The sequence below is a fragment of the Asterias amurensis genome, chromosome 8 (genome assembly GCF_032118995.1).
Source record: "Asterias amurensis chromosome 8, ASM3211899v1".
Classification (NCBI taxonomy): Eukaryota; Metazoa; Echinodermata; class Asteroidea; order Forcipulatida; family Asteriidae; genus Asterias; species Asterias amurensis.
Window position 1 is genome coordinate 522,543 of NC_092655.1, and position 21,840 is coordinate 544,382.

The window sequence follows — 21,840 nt, forward strand, 5'->3', positions numbered from 1 at the left end:
TTCATTGCTAGTTACCAAGTAATTTTTAAGCTAACCATTTCTTGAGCAATTACCAAAAGTGTCCAGTGCCTTTAAACACATTTGACCTCCTTTGTCAGGAAGGGTAAATATGCAAACAAAATAAATAATTTAAAATGTGGATAATTTATAGAGTCATCTGCATAAAATGAAACTCAAAACAATATTTACAATGTGATATTAATTTCAGGTTTGGGTTATAAACTAAGCATTAAATGTGCAAACACAAAACAACCATATGCCACATAACTGTAGTAATATTTTATGCATAAATTAATAGGACATAATAAAAATATAAAAATAATTTTTTTTAACAAACTGTTGGAGTCTGAGCAATACAAAACACAAATTTATTAGAAATAATTTTATTGTCTTTATTTGTTACTTATTTTCTCATTTGTATTTGTCCTATTTATTTATTTATTTATTTATTTATAATATATATTGTTTATTTGATTTCTATTAAAAAGACAAATTATTGGTTGATTTATTATTTTAATCTCATTTATTTGTTTGTTCTTGTATTCAAGTGGAGTTCACATCCGTTTATTGCTATCAATCATTCTCTATTTAACAAAACATATGGAAAGGTACATGTGCAAATGTTGAACATATGCGTTGAACATATGCAAAACAAATTTACGTTAGAAGGAAAAAAACAATAACAATAATGTGCAATTCACTATCAATTGATTGATTGATTGACTTATTTATTAACATACTTATTTACCTGCAATCAAATTGATTTGTTTACACTTTCTTTGGGGGGGGGGGGATGAGAGATGGTCAGGCTATTTCGCTGTCTTTATTAAAAAAAATGCACACAACCTGAACAGAGGGCAAGAGAGGCAATAAATTATAAGACTTTAAATTAAAATGGCAGCTGCTGTTGAAATCTTCTGAAACAAATGAAATTGAAACTGTAGCTCTTTAAGGGTATCCCTGCTTTGGGTTTCAGATAATTTATGGTTTTAACTCTCATCGGAATTCATTCATCACAAGGCTTGGTCATAAATTATGTAAGGTTAATTCTGAATTGTAGACTTGCATAAAACTGGGTACATTTATAGAAAACAATATCCAACCATCGTGACATCATCAGAACTTGAGTCTGGTGTACTTTTATAGTTTGCCTAAATAATAATAAACTCCTTTACATGTTTTACCTCATTTCATTTCATTTACTTTAGTTTAATTTAATTTAATTTCATTTAATTTATTAAGCCATTGACTCTCAGACAAGTGAACTTAATCACTGTACTAGTCAAGAGCCAAATGGAGAGAAGACAAGGAAGGAAGTTTCACTTTTGGATGTGGGAAGAAAACCCAGGTAGTCAGGTAGGGACTGCAAACCCAATCCATGTAGTGCCTCGACATGAATTGACCTGGAGTCCTAGAGGTGGAAGGCGAGAACAGATACCACTACGCCAACTTGAACATCTACCTTCAGCCAATGTGGAATTTAAAACTTGTTTAATTGTTTGGATCAGTGGAAGCATAGCTTAGCAGCCTACCATGGTTTGGTATTTACCTCTCTAAGTAGTAGTGCCGCAGGTATTTGATGATAAAGTTACCTGCACATTACTGCTTAATGAGGTGTCTACCATCAACTACACGTTTGTTACTTAAATAATAATCTACCAATAAGATGCTCAAGGTGCTTAGTATATAAATCTTTACAGAAAGATAGGTTATTGAAGTTATGAATTATGTCACCCAATTATGTAGCACCTTATAGAAGGAGCTATACGGCACGTTTAGCAGCCACAGCCAGGAACACCCTTCTCTTTTCGATAAGTGCACTGGGTTCTTTTACGTGCATTACACAACACACGAGACCAACGGCTTTACGTCCCATCCGCAGGACGAAGCAATGGTTAAGTGTGACACACCTAGGACTCGTACCAAAACTCTGCTGATCAGAAACATCAGAGTTAAAACTCGGTGCTCTTAACCACTCGGCCACGACACTTCCACTTAAAATGAAAACACCGTGCTGTTTAAACTGAACGCTGAAAAGTGATATTGGTTTGAATATTGGTTTTAAGACATGATACTGCTGAATAATAAACACAGTTTAGGAGTTGAAAATATACACATTTTAAAATTGTAAATTCCCTTTAAACAAAGACTAGACAGTCATTTGACCATGAAAAGTAATATACCTCTGGGATATTATATCGCCATGGAGTGAGTATATATTTTTAGCAATAGCTTTCTGGTTTGTTTTACACTAATAATGAGAAGGCATTAACTACTAGGAACTACATTAATTACAAGTGTCAAAGTGCCTTATGCTAACCTTTTCTGAAAGCATTACATGTACTTGTTATAAATGTCTGTCTCCGAAGATCGCTTTAAGGCTGTGACTGACATGACTGATGGTCAGCTCATTTCTGATAAGCAGACAATTGTTAAGCAATATTTTCTGCTCCATGAAATTTGGGCTAGGTTCTCCGAATCTGAATCCACTAATTAAATTTTTGAACTGAAATCTATATTTTGCTCAGGTTTTTTGATAGTGCAGTTCAGTCTGGTGTTTAATCTACCACAGCACATTGAATGACAATGGGTGTTAAATTGCAATTAAACGAAAAGACTCTCCACGAGGACACCACTAAGCTGCCCCACGTTTAATTACCAGTAGTAATTGATGAGCCGCAATAAACATCTATCAAATGACTAATTTATCACTTTAACTTTTTTAATTTAATATTCAATGAGCTTTTGTCTTGATGTGGTTTTATCGTTTGTGCGTGTACATTACGTGTCCAGAGTGTAATGTAACTCTGCGGATTCGTATCAACTGAAGGGCATGGGATTTATCAAACGCAATAATTAAATATAATTATAATTTTATTTTGGGTGATTGATATTTATTATTCAGCAACTTGAAAGTAGTAGCCCTAGACCAGGGCTTTATTTAATATAACATGTAATAGGCACAAAAACTTGCTTAGCACAACAAACATTTGCTAAGCGAAGATAAATCACCTGCCAGAATACCATATAATTACCATTGTGAATGGTACCTCACTGATTTCTTGCTTAGCCAAGAAACTTGCTTAGCAGAATTGTCTGCTTAACAACTTTAACAGCTTATAGGGTGTATGTACTTTTTGTAGGACAAAAAACACAATGTCCACAGATTGACACTAAACTTACAGTTTGAAGATAATGATAGTAGAAAGCTTCCCTAAAAATATTACGTGCTGAGGTGCTGTAGTTTTTTGGGAAATGAGTAAAACAATGTCATAAAAATAATTTTCGTCTCAGGAGACGAAAATTATTTTAAGCATTTACAAACGTTTTTTTTCATGACATTGTTTTACTCATTTCTCAAAAACTACAGCACTTCAGGAGGTAATATTTGAAGGAAAGCTTTCCACTATCATTATCTTCAAACCTTGTAAGTTTATTGTAAATCTATGTACATTTTGAAAAAGTACCCAACTCTTTTAACAGCCAAACACAGTAGCCTTCACCTTGAATTGGCGTGTGATATTACATATGACGATATTGTTATTGGACATTTTTCATTAAAACAATAAAAAAATAAAAACTTCTTAGATGTATGCAGTATGTAGACAATAAATCTCAATAACAATTTGTATTGTCACACAGGTATTATAGTTTGAAGTATCACAAACTGCTTATAGAAATATGCAACACTGACAGCCAAATGAGTGAACATGTAGCTTAACCAATCACAATCTCTACCCTTGCAGGTACCCATGTACCCTTGCAGGTACCCATGTACTCCTAGGTGATGAGAAGTAGTTATGGTTCTTTTATAGTGGCACAGAAGAATGAACTTTGTTGTACCAGTCCAATTTGCTTGCTCTGTTCTAAGTACTAGCGCCGCAGTTGTTCATTATTGAAATCCAACTGCTACTCTGGTGCTTAACACTGGGCCTTGCTTACAATCAAGATCTGATGACAACCAAGTGGTCGCCCACTGTTTGCCCGACGGTTACCCGATGACAACCCACTGGACTGGTCACCTCATAACTGCATTGTGGCTGCCCAATGACAACCTACTCATCCCAATGGTTGCCTTCTGATCGCCCAAAGGTTGCCTCATGACAACCCACTGGTCACCTCATAACTGCATGTTGATTGCCCAATGACAACCTACTCATCCCAATGGTCGCCCAATGATCGCATAAAGGTTGCCTGATGACAACCCAATGGTCACCTCATGGTTGCCCAATGAAAACCTACTCATCCCAGTGGTCGCCCACTGATCAACCAAAGGTTGCCCGATAACAACCCAATGGTCACATCATAACTGCATGTCAATCACCCAATGGACAACCTACTTATCTGAAAGGTTGCCTACTATATTAACCCAACGGTTGCTCGATGACAACCCACTGGCATTGGTGGCCTACAGGTCTTGTCCGACGATTGCTCATAGTGATCTCTATAAACCCAGAACTGTCTCATTTCTCGAATGATGAAATAATGACATCAAAAGATCTTTGATAAAAGGGTAATCAGTGTGAAAAAGATTAGAACAATTTAAATTGTTACATATATATTAATACTTTATTTCCACTTCTATCATAAATATACATGATCAAATAAACAGTTATATAACATAGTATACTCAAGACCTTACTGAAGTTACACACCTGCAGAAAAGCCGTAACAATTTTTACTGCGTCTTCATAAAATAAAAAAGCTAATTTACTTATATATACAATTGAGTTGAAATCTTTGAACTGGCTGTATTTTGTTTTGGCTACAACTATTGGCTTAACAGCAATGCAGGGCTTGGATATAACACTGGACCATAGACTTGAGGCCAGTACATAGTTCTAGTGTCTGGCATGTAAACAAAAGACTAGACAAGTCCAGGAGCCCTTTGTTTTTTCAATTGAATAAGACTACCCTACTCCGTGTAATATTGTGTTCAAATGTTGACCTTTGAGTCTGATAGAAAACCTTTCCTTTCTATTAAGTAATGAAGTATTTATACTCATATATGATTTGAGGCATTGCATGGTGAGGTATCAATATATATTTGGTTTGTGGTAACACCGTGTGTGTATCTACTTGCCAGGTAGAGTTTGTTCTTAGAGAACTGTCTTGCTTCATTCTACTACCGCGGAGTATATTGTTCGGGGTTTTCGGGAGACTTCTCAGTTCTGAAAACAATTGTCCTGCTTATTAACTATTACTACCACGTAGTCAGTTCTTTGGTTGGTCTCAAGGTTTCGACTAGCTTGCTCTAGTCATCGCCAGTAGACTACTTATACTCATATTATACAGACAAATGAGGTCAATCTTCTCTTCACATTCCTTAATGCTTGTTCAAATAAAACGGTTAAATGTATCTTTAGATGTGTCAGGACATTTTTTTTCTCATTTAGATTCTGGTTTTGTATAAAACTATTCTGGGCCAGTGAACATTTTGAGCAACAAGACCTGTGGTCTCGTGGGTACCCATTTACCCCTGGGTGGAGAGAAGCTTAAGGTGATGTGTCTTGCTTAAGGACACAAGTGTCACGACCGGGATTCGAACTCACACTCTGCTGAACAGACACACCAGAGCTTGAGGTCGGTGTTCTTCTCCACTCAGCCACGATACCCTATTAAGTTAGCACCTCACACCACGCCATGAAAGAGTACCGCGCGCTAATATATTTTTTCACGCTTGAATCCTTTTTTGGACACCGTTTAATGTTTTACCAGAAAAGAAAAAACAGTACCATTTTTTTTCTGAGCGTAGTAGAATTGATTCTATAGTCCAAGATATACACGTTCTAGTAAAACAAACAAAAATGCAATAAGATTGGTCCAATATGTTTTTTTGAAAGATACCTTTAGCTTGCTCTCGGGTCAGATCTTTGCCATAGCAACTGGGTATTTGTGTTTCATCCACGGTCACAGATAACTTCAACAATCTGGAATAAGAAATAAGAAGAAACAAAATGATAGGTGAAAATACTCAACACTAAAGAGAATGTTAATGATAAAAATGCACCCCCTCGATTGGTTAAACCCAGAGCATTTCAACCAATCGAGGGCGTGCATTTTTATCGCTCTGGTTTTCATTCTCTTTATCGGGGCCTGTGTGACCGGGCCTTTAATCCATGACCATTCTGTGTTCATTTCCCTGCAATTGGACCATTGGTCACCATGGAAAATGTGTTATGAAAAAATACGCTATGAATGAATGAATCCTACATGTACCCTTAAGAAAGACAAATCCAGGATTGAAACAGAGAGAGACATCATTATAACCATGGAGCAGAAACTGCCAGCATGTCTGTAATACTCAAAGTCCAATAAAACCCTCATCTACCATGTCATTTGTCTCTTTCTTTTCTGTAAGTGTCTGCGGTAGTAATGCATCATTTGGTTTTAGTGTCTCTGGGCTGTTGATGGGGCTTGCCTAAACCGATGCATGAACGGTTCTGATGGTGTACTATTACTAGGACACGTGGAATACAATACATTACGTTAAAGGCACTGGACACTATTGGTAATTACTCCAGATCATTGTTATGTTAGCAAAAAACTTACTTAGTACTGAGCAATAAGAGAGCTGTTGATAGTATAAAACATTGTGAGAATCGGCCATCTCTGAAGAAACGTAGTTTTTGAGAAAGAAGTTATCTCTTACTAAGATATTTGAATTGATATCGAGACCTCAGCTGAGGTCTCGAATTCAAGGTATCTAAAAGCACACAACTTGTATGTATTCCATTTGTAATTTTGTGCTCCTTGCTGTGAGTTGCTTTGAAATTCCATCTCCTTTTGGCTAGTAATGAGGAGCCTCGCTGCAAGGCGACAAACTTTGCTTCAAAATGTTCCAGCAAATTGTGGTCCAGAAAGTTCTAAAGTAATTGGGTTTCTTCGTTGTTTTTTGTTCCAGGCTTTGGTCATTTTCAATTACCATTTGCTCATTAAGGTCACTTACGTGCCAGCAATTTACTGCTTTTATGGTGCAGAATGGCCTTAACAAAACAAAAAAATATGCAATGGCAAAGCTATGCTTGGCTCTTTTAGTTTGGGATTCCAATTACTGCTTATAATGCCTACTCGTACATGTACCCTTATATTTGCTAATCATAAAGTTTACTGACTGTATAGAGAATGCATGCAAATGGAGGTTATGCAAAACAAAAAGCTGGGGGTTTTAATATTGGGCCTTCCTCGAAGAACCCCCCACCCCTGGTCCCAAAAAGGCAATAAATATATATATTTTGTACACATTTGAGTAAAGATCCTGACACAATTACTTGTTTCTCTCTTACAGAAACAGAACAACAAAACTGGATAATTTAACCCTTTCATGCACCATGTGATAAATTTATCAAATTGACAAATTAAATGTTTATCGATTTGTTTTTGCAACCCCCCAAAACAGGTCTTGCGTATATAATTTTGAAGGGATTAACACTGGGTGCATCCGAATCAAGTGACTTTGGCTATCTACTGGAAGCCACACAGCACTGAAGTATATGGCTTTCAATGATTCAGCCATAGCCACTACTCAAGCCATTCTTTCGGACATGAACATGGCCCAATGGCTCAAGCACAAAAAGCAGCTAAGCACAACAGCATCATGCTTACCACAATTATGGTTACCAGCCAAAATACTATCTCACATGTACAATTTGTGATTGGTATCCTGCCTTTTTTAATCTAGAAGGAAATTTCTAAACAATCTTTTTTGGGCAAGCAACTCTGAAAATGGGCCCAGAATTATATACATGTAGATGCACATAAAAGAAAGGCAATTAACATAAAACTACCAGCAAGTCTTACCAAGTCATCAAAATGCAAATATAACTACTCCCCAAATTTGCATAATATGTATGTATATAGGTAGACTTCAGTGCACTGGGAGGCAATAAATATAGAGAAAATGAACTTACACTGGTCTCCATTAGAACTGCATCTAGACATCGGTGAAGAGCACTGCCCACTATTTCATCCAATAGAAAATGAACCAATCTACCAACAAAATATCAAAATTATTAGCGGTTTCCCTGTTTTTGTTTTTAATTCACTTGCCGGCCAGAAGTAAAAAAAAAACGACTATTGAACTAAGAACGAAGAACTTTGTATTATAATTGAGCTGTCTACAAGCTTTTCTTTCTAGTCATTATGGATTCATGTACTTCAAACAATCTCGTCCAATAGGAAATAAACAAATCTATGACCCCCCCCCAAAAAAAAATCAACATCAGAGGTTTCCTTGGGTTTTTTTTATTCACTTGCCCGCCAGAAAAATAAACCTGACTTTTAAATAGTCTGCAGGCTTTTCTACTCAGTCGTTATGTATTCATGTAATTCCAACAAAATATTAACAAATCTAGGACCAGAATAATAAAATATAATGTTCACTTTGTCTGGAAACGCTATATTAGAGGCTTCCCTGTTCCTTTACTTTAATTCACTTGCCGGCCAGAATAGTAAAACCTGACTTTTGGGAAGAGTGCAATCTTTTCTAACTAGTCCCCATATATTCAAATAATAATTGACAATCAATTATTTTTGTTTTGTTTTGACCAAGGGGCCACTTAGAATAGTAAACGTGTAGAAATTTCTATCTGTTTTAAAAACTTTGAGTGGGTGCATCAAAAGAAATGCTGCATCTAAAGAAATAACTAAAAAGTAATACCTGTACCTACGTACTTTTCAAAAAACCAAAACACAAGCCTGACCTTAAATTGTCCGTTATTGTTTAGAATCTTGAGATAAACTTACTTTTCGTCAGCTACAAATCTCCAAAGGTAGAGGTTAAGGTAATGCGTGTCAACCTGGATCTGTTGCAATCCGTAACGCCCAAACGTCCTCAGTCTAACACACTCTAAAAATGTCTGAAATGAAACAGCACCCAAACATTATATTGGTTTTACCGTAGCAGAGATTTGTGTTGAGCCCTGTATATTCGGCACTTTCTGAGGCCTAAAAATCCACAAGCGCACTATAAAATTTAATTTGGTCACAACTTCAAACTTTAGTGACCACTACAAGTGCATTATAAATAGGTAGATACAGGCCAAAAATTTAGTTATATTCTTGTAGTGACCCAAGTCACCTGACGGCAATATAGAGTCTGACTCTGTGTTATTGTAAACGGCACATTTTAGGCAGCACACATGTGGTTACAGAACACTATATCTTTTGTATGCAATTTGACTAAAAATTATCAGATATTTGGTCCACAGTAGCTGCATGAGTGTGACCTCGAAGCAAGAAGCAATATTTGTAGGGTCAATAGAATTTCCCTAGACTAGCCACAATTGCAACAAGTCCTTCTGCTTCCTCTTTCTCTCTGTCTCTTTTTCCCCACCCACGACTGAAAATACAGAGTTGGTTTTGACCATAACTCAGTCCGTAAAACTTTAACGTTGAGGTCAAACAATAGAAATGTACAAGCGTGTACGCGCCACGCATAACTCTCAGCCAATGATAGGTCTTCCTTTAACCTCAGTGAGGGGGCTGTTTGAGGAAGACATCATCAGAAGACAGGGGAAAAAGACTGAGTACGAGCAGTTGTTTGTGCATTATTTAGTCTGTTACCTTGAGACTGATCTTGACGATGCCGGTAAGAATGGAGACTTTAGAGAACTCTACAGTGCTGAAGATTTCTATCCTCTCTGAAAACAGCTTCTGTATATTACTCATCAAGCTGGTATCAAAGGTGTTACTGTCAAAACAATACACAAATGGTTAGTACTATTATATTATTATCTGGAAAGGTTTGCGGTAACACCATGTAATGTCTATCTCTATTGAGTTGGGGTAGTTCTGAAAAGAGCCGTTGGTTTCAACTCGACGTTTCGATCAGTATGCTCTGTTCGTCTCCTGGAGAAAGCAGGACACGATCAGAGCATACTGATCAAAACATTGAGGTGAAACCAACGGTTCTTTTTAGAACCACCGCAACTCATTTAGAGAAAGTCATTACTTGGTGTTACCGCAAACCTTTCCATATCGTATTTCCACCATGCAAAGTTATTATATTATTGTTTTATTATTTTATATTATTGTTTTTTTATATTATTTTGTTTGCGGAAACACTACTGACGATGACTAGAGCAAGCTAGTTGAAACGTTGACACCAATTAAGAACTCACTCCGTGGTAGTGAAGTTTTTAACGAGAAGTCCCCTCGATCTACTAAAAGTGAAAGCAGTAGTCCCTGCCCATTTTGTACCTTCCAACCAGGTAGTAGTTAAAAAGTTGTTTTCAGAACTGAGAAGTCTCTTCAATTCTGAAAGTAGCAGAGAAGTCTCCCAAATTCTGAAAAATCTGCACAGCGGGAAAAAAAGTTGACTGTAGCCCAAACCATGAAGTGGCCTTCAGGCCTTGTTTGTCTGGCGACTTGCATAAAAAGAAACTTAAAACCCACTCACCTTGATGCATAGCTTCTCTGCATGCGTAGTTGCTGCTGCTTAGATACACTGTAGCTTAGAGCTCTCCTACTCGAGTCACTACTGTGAGCCTTGCGTGTTCCTTCCTCGTAAAGCGCCCCCACTTGGCTGTCAATGTTGGTGATATCCTCTACGACGCGCTTCATGACGGCACGCACTGTGCGTGGCTCAATGGTATTCAGCCAATCTCGTGTGTCGACACTCTTTCTTAGCATCTGAAAGAAGGAGTACATTCATTCCAATAAACAGTGCCACAAGTAATCTAAGTAATATACCACTGCTTGTGTAAAGCCCGATTCATATTTCATGCGAATGCGATACGAATGTTGACGTCACATACTAGCAACAAATAGTTCGCAGCAGTTGAGTTGTGCTCAAGTCCCTTGCAAAAAGAGTTGCAACATCAAACTAACGTCAAATCCACAGCACATTCACAGGAAGTATGAACCGATCTTTACTCTGGGCAAGAGCACGCTTCAGACTTTACAGGAATTTCCTACAAACCAAATTCTACCACCTGTTTCATCGAGACTCTTATAAGCTGTTTTCAGTAAAGAACCCCCCCTTTCCAAAGGCCAGTGATCATCAGCCACAAGCCAACTGCTGGTGACAAATAACCAAAATGCTGGAGAGCAGTGAGAAAGGTCTACTTTATCTTAACGTCAATATCTACAACCATAAAACCAACTGTGTCCCTTCACTGACCTGAGATATCTGTAGCCCTTGAAGTTTGACATAGTGGTTCAGTAGTCTCTGTGCAGCTGTTTGAGCCTCCGAGCATAGGACAGAAGCTTGGGTTAAACCTCGTCTGTTGTCCGTAGCGAACAGCTCATCCCCTAACACCATCTATGAGATAAAAAGAGAAGCGACGTTCGATTCAGTTGATAGTCATTCTAAAGCAACTTCACTGGCAATCTATCTCTCATTGAGCCATCTTCAAGCTGATGCTTGTTGTCATCAAAGCACTTCAATGACAAGGCTCCCCACTATTTCTCAGAACTACTTCGCCAAGGAATCTTTGATCAAGTTCCATGCTTCTCCTCATTGAACCCAGGTCTCGACACTCCTGGGGTGACAGGTCTTTTTCTTCAGCTGTGCCACGGAACTCTCTACCACTTAATCTTAGATTTTGTACCACAAAATTCAAATCTCTTCTCAAAACTTCACTTATGTCACAGGTTTTCAAGGACTAATTTAGTTATGTCTGTTTTCTTTCATTTGTTTTCATTTGTGTGCGTGTACGTGCCACATAAATCAAACCAGGAACGCTGTGTGCATTATTGATGTACGTGTATAGACAGGCATACGGCCTGCCCTACAAGATGGCCTGTTTCACAGCAACAAAGGGGCTATTTGATACGGTCTGTCGGTATAAATTTAAGAACAACTTTAAGTCCACTCATTTCTGTATAAACATCACCAGACAATTATAATAGTTGCTTAGCAGTGGAAACAAAATGCTAAGCTATAATTGCTGCCTGAGATCTGGGTGCAGGACTCACCAACTGACTGATTGTAGATGACTCAAAGTCTAGAAGAAGTCTTGAAAGAACAAGGATGAGGGGAGGAGCTGTGGAGGAACTCTTCTCACCAACTCCGTCACAGAGGTCCTACATGGGAGAGAAGTCGAGTCATTGTTTATTAATTTCCACTCGAGTAAACATTGAGTAATAAGACATTGGCTTTGAAGAAAAAATACATATTGAAGGGGAGGGCCATCTAGAAACACATTAAGCGCTTAGAGAATTAAGTGTTAATTATTAGGCGCTATATAAATCGTAAGTTATTAAGTTATAGGGCTTGCATCGCTGACGCTATGTAGGTGCCGATGGGAAAGTGGTTGTATTCATGCAAAACTAGAAATGAGTGAATAGATTTAATTTTTTTATTTTCCAAATGCTTTTCGAAGAAAGCAACAGAAAAGCAATTGTTGTCTTGATTAGAACTTTAAACACAGCACTTGGTAAACATTTGAATACACTGACTGCACAACCCTGTCTGGCTTTTGCAGACATCGGCATCGCAAAGTTAGTCTTTATTCAAACAGGTTGAAGATAGATTTCTGATAGTGTCAAGTCAACTCACGCAAGAAGCAGTTAGCATGTGTCTGAAGAATGCCACAATGAGGCCTTCACGAACGTCGTCTTGGCAGAACGGACCTTGGAAATATGGCGTCTGGGAGAATGTAATGTCGTTGGCAATAAATGCCTGCAGAAACAAAAACAGAAAAAAATCACTGTTCAGTATCAACCTCTTACAAGTTTGTTCTTAGCATTCCACATTAATCATTATTTTTGAAAGAAAATTTAAAGGAAAGGTTTGTGGTATATGCTCGGTGGAAACTTACTAAGTAAGGTTTGTGATGACACCATGTAAAAATCTGTGATTAGTGGTGGCTATGAGATGAGTTGGTTGGTTCTGCCCAACATTTTTGTTCAGTGTACTCTAACCCTCTTATAAGCACACTGAACAAAACATCAAGCAGAACCAACCGGCTCTTAAACGGCCATTTAAACTTGCAGGGTCGTGTCCGTGCGATAAAAGCCCTCACCTTCGGCTCGGGGCATTATCAAATGGCCAAGAACCGGCCGGGTTTATACGGCCGTTTAAGAACTCGTCGCCTACTCTTTGATTCCATTATTGAAACTTTGTAAAGACCATCACAACAAAAGAACAGGGCACTACTGCAAAGTGCTGTGAGTCCCGTTAATAACTTCAAGGCCTGTACTCGATGAAAATTAATTCTTGCAACTCCATATCTTTTCTACTTCACAAAAAGGTTAGGACAAGTGTTGAAGGGAAAATCAGAAATTTATTTGACCTTGAGATTTGTGAGGATGGCCTTGATCTGTTCTACGATGGATGTTGAGGTTGTATTCAGTAGATCTATCATGTCTAGTTTATCTTTCTTGCCAGCGGATCTCGGGGCACACAGAGTCTGACGAATGTCGGTCATACACTCTAAAGAAACAAAGAAGGAAACCACAAGAGAAATTAGTTTCAAAATAACCTGGGAAAGTTCCTCTTTGGAATACTTTCGTCAAAAACTTGCCGAGCATAGAGAATTGTTTTTAAACAGAAACTGGTTACCAGCAAAGATTCCATAATGTTTACATTTTTGCAACTGGTGCCCAACTCATAAAAATATATATAAAAACCGGTCAGTATTATTATTATTACCTGAAAAATGACGCTTCAGTCCATCAAAGTAAAACAGCGCCCTCTCATGACCACTCTGGGCTATGATGGCCGAGGCACGCTCAATGATCTTGAGTTGTGGAACGAGGCGGTCCGTTGCGAGTAGCCGACGGTAGAACCGATCGAGGGCGCGTACCAGCAAGGAGTTATCCACTGTGCTCTTCTGTTCGGCGTGGAAAAAATTGAAAACAGTTTTCAAAGAGATTCTAAAGAGATTCTACATATAATGAGTCCATTCTATGTCCAGAATCTAATCAAATGACACAATCCAACCACCCACACATTTGTTTGTCCACTAGTCTTGATGCACTACCCACCTCTGCTTTGATCCTGTCATCAATGTACACAAAGTACTGCTGCATACGGGAGTTGACAAACTCAGCTAGCTTAGCGTGTGCCACCTGCTCCAGAGCCTCCTGTTCTTGTGAACTAATAATGATCACAAAACTTATCAGTTATTATCCACTCAAATTAAGTCTTCAGGTTTGTTAAATTGGCCTTTGTTGTGCAAGAAAGAGTGTTTCATGTAGACATAGTCAAATAATTTGTTCACAAGCAGTTGTTTATTTCTGCGAAAAGAACTCAATAGCTACAGGATTATTATTTTTCATTCAACCTCAACAATACAAGAACAAAAAATAAAATACAAGGCAAATCAAAGAACTATACAACCGAGGAAGAAGCAATAAAGCCAAATAAAATACAATGGCAGGCCCATCCCTAAGAGAGACAGAACAGCAACAAACAAAAATGATGATATCATAAGTGCAACTGGATCGATGACAAATGAGTGTATGAGCTAGCAATAAGCTTGGGCGATATCACCATATTATCGACTATCGCGATATTAATTTGAAAACGATTTCGATATCGGATGGATTTGGTTTTAATCGAAATATGGATATATCGCGATATATCAACAACTTTCTCTCTACAACTTTCACTTGGAGTTTTAAGACTGATGATGTCAAATTTCATTAATCGCAATTATATTGAATATCGCGATATATTGTCGGCGATATATCGTGAATAAAATAAATCGATATCGCCCAAGCTTAGCTAGCAAGTACAAATTGATAATAATAACAACAATAGACCCTTTTTATATAGTGCTTTTCACGCCCGAGGGGTGTCTCAAAGCGCTACCGACATTATTATCCCTGGGCACTGGGCCTTAAATCATTCCTTAAACTATCTCAGCTCCCGGGGGAGTTTACAGCCTGTGCACAATATAATGCGCTACTCGGCTAACCCAATCACAAGAACCATCTTTGCCCTCACAGGTACCCATTAACCCCTGTGTGGAGAGAAGCAGTTATATTTAAGTGTCTTGCTCAGGGACATAAGTGTCACGACCGGGATTCGAACCCACACTCTGCTGAACAGACAAATCAGAGCTTGAGTTTGGTGCTCTTATCCACTTAGCCACAGCACCCCAAATTGATCTGGGGAGGGACCCAAGACACTACCCAACAAAAGGACACAACAATGGATACTTACTCTGCTGCTTGCCTGTCCACAAACAGTTCCTTATAAGATGCAATGAGTAGACTGATGTTACTCAAGAAGCTGTTACAACTACTGTCAACAAACTCCAAGATGTCCTGCAGATGAGATGGCAACATGAAAAGTCAACTCACATTTAACCATTATAATAACAATTCTTATACAGCACATTTTACAATAACCGTATCACTACGCTTTACATTAGTTCCCAGGTCACTGGTCCAATAACATATTCCTTTAATCTTTCTCAGCTCCCTGGGGAGTAGACAGCCCGGGCTGCTGTGGTGCTCCAAAAATACCCTCCCAGGTACCCATATATGGGTGAATAGTAGCAATTATAGTTTAGCTGCTTGCTCGAGGACACAAATGCCATCTGAACCCACACTCCAATGATTATAACCAACAGAGCATTTGAATTTGATGCTCAAAACCACTGGGCCATACTAAACAAATTTTAAACAAATCTTAAAACTGCAAGCCCGATAGTTCGTTCTTGTATGAGCATATCAGAGGTACAGGGCACTTCCATTTGATACAATGAAAAATTATGGTGACTTCTCTACATTCAGACATACCTATGTTCCAACAACCATATCATTACTCATAACTCTCAATTTGCCCTCTTAGGGTACGTTCGATTAGCTACCCTGTGTCTCCCCGCGGTGATCATTCAGGTGAACCCCAGACAAGAGCTAATAAAACAATCCCTCTCATGGTGACATCATGCACCTCGGGCCAGCCCCAAGTGACCCACTCCACAAGCAGGGCACCTGGGCTGAATTGGGTGAGCCCCTGGTATGACGCCAAACCTATTCTATTGTACCGATGGCAGACCTGGGTCGACCCAGGGAAGCTAATCGAACGCACCCTTAGTTTACATGTTAGGGTTAGAGTTTAGGTTAGCAGTAGTAGTCAAAACTTCTTTATATGTGCAATTCATAACCATAGCATCAACCAATGTTTGTATGAGAGAGTTGGCTGAAGTTTATATCCCCTTGTGGAAGCTTGCTGAGTTCCCCTAACAGGAAGATCATCTTAACAGACAAACTAAGAAACAAATCAATGTGACCCACCATTGGTATACTTTGCATGAGTTTCTCGGCTGGTCTCTTCTCATCCCTCTCCTCAGTCTCAGCATCCTGTTCATTCTGCTGGGTACCAACCAACGCTGGATCAACCTGGGCTGCTATCTCCGCTAAGTCTTCATCAAGCTTCTGCATTGCACTATTAAGAGAAACGAGAAACAAAAACAGAAAAATGTTTGTATGATGCTAGAGGTAGGGATTCATCATCATCACCAGGGCAAGGTCGTTTACCTGCTGGAGTTTGTACAACATAGGCTAGTCCGCTGTCTCAAGGGAAATCCCCATTGACTGGTACACAGACGAGCCTTAGTCGGTCATGTAGCAATAATAGTTTTTTTGACACATCTGACACCGCCTGCACAAACATTCATGGGTCTGCTTTTGAATGGAAAAAGTCTCTAGACCATAGTGAAAATCTTTGTGATTGCTTTCAGTTAGTTTATGCTCTAAGCTCTTACTGAAATCAGCCCATTGTACAACAGTGTTGCATCACCTACACTGCTCTAAATTGACTTACTGTGAAAGGAATTCATCGCAGAGTTCATCCGGTGGTTCCTTTAACTGAAGAAGAAGATCCACACTCTCTGCAAGTTGCTGCGCACTCGACTAAAGAGGGAAGGACAAATATTAATGGTTGATTGCCGAGTCAAACTTGTACAAACATTAAAGGGTCTGGGTACTTTTTTAAATACACAAAACACTACGTCCACAGTGTTACATTAAACTCACACAGTTTGAAAATAATGATGGTAGAAAGCTTCCCTTAAAATATTACTTGCTGAGGTGCTGTAGCTTTTTTGAAAAATGAATAAAACATGTCACAAAAATAATTTCCGTCTTTAAGGACTGGGATGAAGAATTGTATTCTTGATAGTAAGGGGTAGGTGTAACTGGGATAAAGACTGGTAATCTTAATAGTAAGGGGTGGGTGTAACTGGGATAAAGACTGGTAATCTTAATAGTAAGGGGTAGGTGTAACTGGGATAAAGACTGGTAATCTTAATAGTAAGGGGTAGGTGTAACTGGGATAAAGACTGGTAATCTTAATAGTAAGGGCTAGGTGTAACTGGGATAAAGACTGGTAATCTTAATAGTAAGGGGTAGGTGTAACTGGGATAAAGACTGGTAATCTTAATAGTAAGGGGTAGGTGTAACTGGGATAAAGACTGGTAATCTTAATAGTAAGGGGTAGGTGTAACTGGGATAAAGACTGGTAATCTTAATAGTAAGGGCTAGGTGTAACTGGGATAAAGACTGGTAATCTTAATAGTAAGGGCTAGGTGTAACTGGGATAAAGACTGGTAATCTTAATAGTAAGGGCTAGGTGTAACTGGGATAAAGACTGGTAATCTTAATAGTAAGGGCTAGGTGTAACTGGGATAAAGACTGGTAATCTTAATAGTAAGGGGTGGGTGGAACTGGGATAAAGACATGTAATCTTGATAGTAAGGGGTGGTGTAACTGGGCTCTAGGTTAGTACCTCTCGATTTCCGAATTGCTCTCTGAGTTTTGTACGTAGCTCATTGACAATCTCATTGCAGTCTTGTTGAATGCCGTGGAATGATGACATGTGCTGATACTGAAGTAAGACAGCCCTTGCCTTCACATAGTACCTGGGCATACATTCCATGTTATGAACATCAGTTATTAAAACCCTTGGAACAATTTTGTACAAATAATTAGGGGATGAGCAAAGGAAAGAAAGACTTGAGCTGGACATGGACCTGCAACCTCTGGTTTCACATGACGATGTGGCAGGAGATTCTGTCCCTCCGCCCCCAAGATTCTGTGTCCCTCCCAGACAGTCAACTCAGTATGTACAAAATTCTTCCAAAAGCGCCCTCTTTTGAATAAAACCTCCTTCAGCTAATGCTAATTCCAATATGGGGGAAAGAAAATCTTCAATGGAGCTTTCCTGTAATGACAAATATTTTAAGTTCTAGCTAAAGGGTAAATGGTTACGAAACAGGACCTATGCCAACATTATGAGTATCATGCACTCAAGACCGCTTGACCCTTGAGGCCCGGTCACACAGGCCTTGATAACGAGAACGAAAAAAACGCGAATGTTAACAATGCACGCCCTTGATTAGTTGAATGAGGATGGACGTATTCTGTGCGGAGCAATTCAACCGTGATCGTTTTTGTTTTCTTTATCGCTGCAGTGTGAATCAGCCTTTACAATCTAATCTCACCTGACAGCCTGGCTGTACGCTTTCATCTCAATGCATTTCTTGAGTCTGGCTGGAAGCTCAAATAAAAACTGGAGCTGTGGAATGAATCAAACCACAACATTTCAGACAAGCTGTCTTAAAATCCCGATACACTTATTTTCTAAAAAATTAATACCTTGACAAATAAATCTTGTGGATACCATTATTGGATATCTTCAAGACACCCCATTTTGGATATCTTCTGAATATCCATTTGGGATATCTTTAAGTAACCCATTTGGGATTTTTTGGTGATACCAATTTGGAAATCTCCACAACAACCCATTTGGGATATCTTTCGGATACCCAATTGGGATATCTTTTGAATACCCATTTGGGATATCTTTTAGGTAACCCAGTTTGGGATATCTTGTGAATACCCATTTGGGATATCTTTTAGGTAATCCAATTTGGGATATCTTGTGAATACCCATTTGGGATATCTTTTAGGTAACCCAATTTGGGATATCTTGTGAATACCCATTTGGGATATCCTTCGGATACCCATTTGGGATATCTTGTGAATACTAGTTTGGGATATCTTTTAGGTAATCCAATTTGGGATATCTTGTGAATACCCATTTGGGATATCTTTTAGGTAACCCAATTTGGGATATCTTGTGAATACCCATTTGGGATATCCTTCGGATACCCATTTGGGATATCTTGTGAATACTAATTTGGGATATCTTTTAGGTAACCCGATTTGGGATATCTTATGAATACCCATTTGGGATATCTTATGAATACTCATTTGGGATATCTTGTGAATACCCATTTGGGATATCTTTTAGGTAACCCAATTTGGGATATCTCATTGTAATAACCAACATGAATTTGCACAGCCATGGAACATTTTAAAATACCTTTTTGAGAAGCATGTGGACGCTACTCAGCTTGGTTATCTGCTCTCGCCTGTCCTGTAAAGTGCCGCTGATCTTAGCACTGAAGTCTGTGATGGCGTCCATGTTGGTTGCTAGGCGATCCATCTCCTCCTCCATCTTTTTAAAGTCTGTTTTCATCTTTAACAGAAAACAACAAATAATAACCTTAATTTGAAGGTTTTAGATTTGAAGATGTTTCTTTGAAGTGAAATTGACAGGCTTGATACCACAAAGCTCTCAAGACTCATTAAACAGAGGCAGGGAAATGACCGATTCAATTTTGTGATATTCTCATTTTCCAATCGTTAGAGTCCCCATGTGAGTGGGGAAATAATTACAAGTCTCTAACCTCACGTTAAACTGGTGTGAAATTCAACAGCCTTCCAGTGCACAATTTTCAACATCCAAAACTTCCGATGAGAAAAATGGATCTCTAAATTTGTGTACAGGGATTTTTGTGAAGTTTCACTTCCCTGTAAAAAACCCCATTATTTTCATGAAACACTTTAGTAAATTCATTTACCTTTCTTATCGTGTCTGTTGCACTAATAAACTTGTTGTAGTTCTCATACACCAAGGTCTGCATATCACTATCTAGCGACCGGATCTCTGTGAAAGAAAGAACAAATGTTGAAGACTTTGAGTGTCACTGATTGACAGACATGAGCGCTAAAAAGAAGCCAATATTATTACTATAAAAGATACAAATTTGCATGGGGAACAAATCAGGATTTATCCCTGATGAAAATGTCTGATCTATTAATGCGGTACCCGCTTCTAAAATATAGGATTCGAACAGCTTCTAGCTACTGGCAATCAGGGTGGTCTAGTTGGTAAGACACTGCTCTAGATTGCAAAGGTTTGAATCCCACCCAAGTAGTGTTCCTGAGATTTTTTTTCACAGAGCTCGGCTAAGCACTGAGTAAACAGTGCTTCTTATACATTGGTGTATAATGGGTAAAACCAAAAGTTACAATTATTATTATAGTTTTTAAATAATATAGGTATTTAGCACCTTTAACAAAGATCAAAGCGCTAAATAATTAAACAAGAACAATTACAAAGCAAAGAAACAAGAAAAACAACAAAACAACAAATGATTAAAGGCGAGGCTGACTGAAACAGTTTTTCTTTTTGTAAGACTCGACTCACGCTTAACCATGTCAACCTCCTGATCTACCAGCTCAGTCAATCTCTTTTCTCTCATGAGTTTAGTCAGGTAGATCTCTGAATCAAAGTGTGCCCCGTCGATGTCAATGGGACTCGCACTGGTGTCTCCTCCCGATTCATCATCAAGTCCGTAATACATCTTGAGCATCCCATGCTTGCGTCGACGCCGCTGTTCACTCTCAGCTGATTCTAAATGCAAGACATATTGTTTATCTTTATTTATTTAGTTATTTTTTAGAATATTTATCAGGCATACAGTTTACATAAAAGATACAATACCCTACTACAAGGTCTTCTTCTTCTTCCTATACGATTACGAGTACAAGCCTCACATATATCTTTATGTGAGTAATATCGTTCATTTACGTTTTAAGTGATACTGGGCAGAATCCTTAAGTGAGGACGTAAGGCCAAGGGTGCTTGATTGTTGATGCAGTGCAGATCGGACACAAAAGTGCTAACAGAGAAACAAAACTGAAGAAACTGAAGGTGATGAAGACAAGACAACTGGAAGTGGAACTCAACTGGTGCTAGACAAAGTGCAAGTAAAAACTGGGCTGCTGCTTATAGGCTCGTTGCAACTCCTCCCCTGAAGGACTCTAAGGTTGGGGCGGCCAACACCACAACTGGGAGCGAGTTCCAGAGTTTGACTGTTCTTGGAAAGTAGGAACTACCATATAGCTGAGTGCGGCTAGTGACGGTCAGGAGTTTGCAAAGGTGGTATGATCTGTTGTTGGAAGGAATCATTGGAGACAGGTAATGGGAGGCGTTGATGGCGACGATGTTGTGTTGTATCTTGTAGAACCTACGTACTATGTATGTTAAGTACTACTACTATGGAGTGCAAAAGTAAGCAGGCCGCGGGAACATGTCGGTAAAAAAGCTCACAGCATGAAATAAGTTGTAGTAAGTTCGTGTAGTACAACAAAAGTGGGGAAAAGGAAAAGTTTCCGTATGGCGCCACCACTTTTTCATTCGAAATAAAATAATATAGTATCTAATTTACCTGATTGATATATCCCTTTTTGTAAAAATGAGTGAAAAAGTGGTGGCGCCATACGGAAAGTTATCCGGGGAAAAAATAAACAGGAAAATTGCAACCTCAGGCTACCTCTCCGCCCGCCCACCTCTGGTAATTTTTTTTTCAACATCTTCCTTGAAACTCTGCGTCCGATAACCATTTGACAAGCCTAAATTTTCACAGATTTGTTATTTTATGTATGTTGGGATACACCAAGTGCTTAAACTGGTCATTGACAATTACTAAACGTATCCAGTGCCTTCAAACCAACATAATTATTACTAATAAGAGTGACAAAATCAGAATTTGTTTTTTACCTTCTCTGGTCGCCGCCATCTTGATGTCT

The 21,840-nt window shown here is 38.6% G+C and overlaps 1 protein-coding gene across 2 annotated transcripts; it reads right to left on the reverse strand.

Annotated features, from left to right (window-relative positions):
• Positions 1-513: 513 nt before the first annotated feature.
• Positions 514-21,840, reverse strand: LOC139940904 (vacuolar protein sorting-associated protein 51 homolog). Of its 2 annotated transcripts, XR_011786505.1 has the most exons (21): positions 21,812-21,840; positions 20,456-20,662; positions 19,827-19,912; positions 19,286-19,441; positions 18,402-18,475; positions 17,687-17,819; positions 16,724-16,812; positions 16,195-16,345; positions 15,116-15,219; positions 13,933-14,044; positions 13,598-13,778; positions 13,239-13,378; positions 12,503-12,625; positions 11,920-12,027; positions 11,123-11,263; positions 10,400-10,632; positions 9,565-9,691; positions 8,746-8,858; positions 7,911-7,989; positions 5,848-5,930; positions 514-1,462 (listed from the first exon to the last, which is right to left on the reverse strand). XR_011786505.1 is itself a non-coding variant. In XM_071937295.1 (20 exons), the coding sequence occupies exons 1-20, from the start codon at positions 21,828-21,830 to the stop codon at positions 5,901-5,903; spliced, it is 2,406 nt and encodes an 801-aa protein (XP_071793396.1). In that variant the 5' UTR covers positions 21,831-21,840; the 3' UTR covers positions 3,423-5,900. The 2 variants fall into 2 exon arrangements, 1 of the variants encoding a protein (XP_071793396.1); XM_071937295.1 differs by lacking the exon at positions 514-1,462 and having other exon boundaries at positions 3,423-5,930.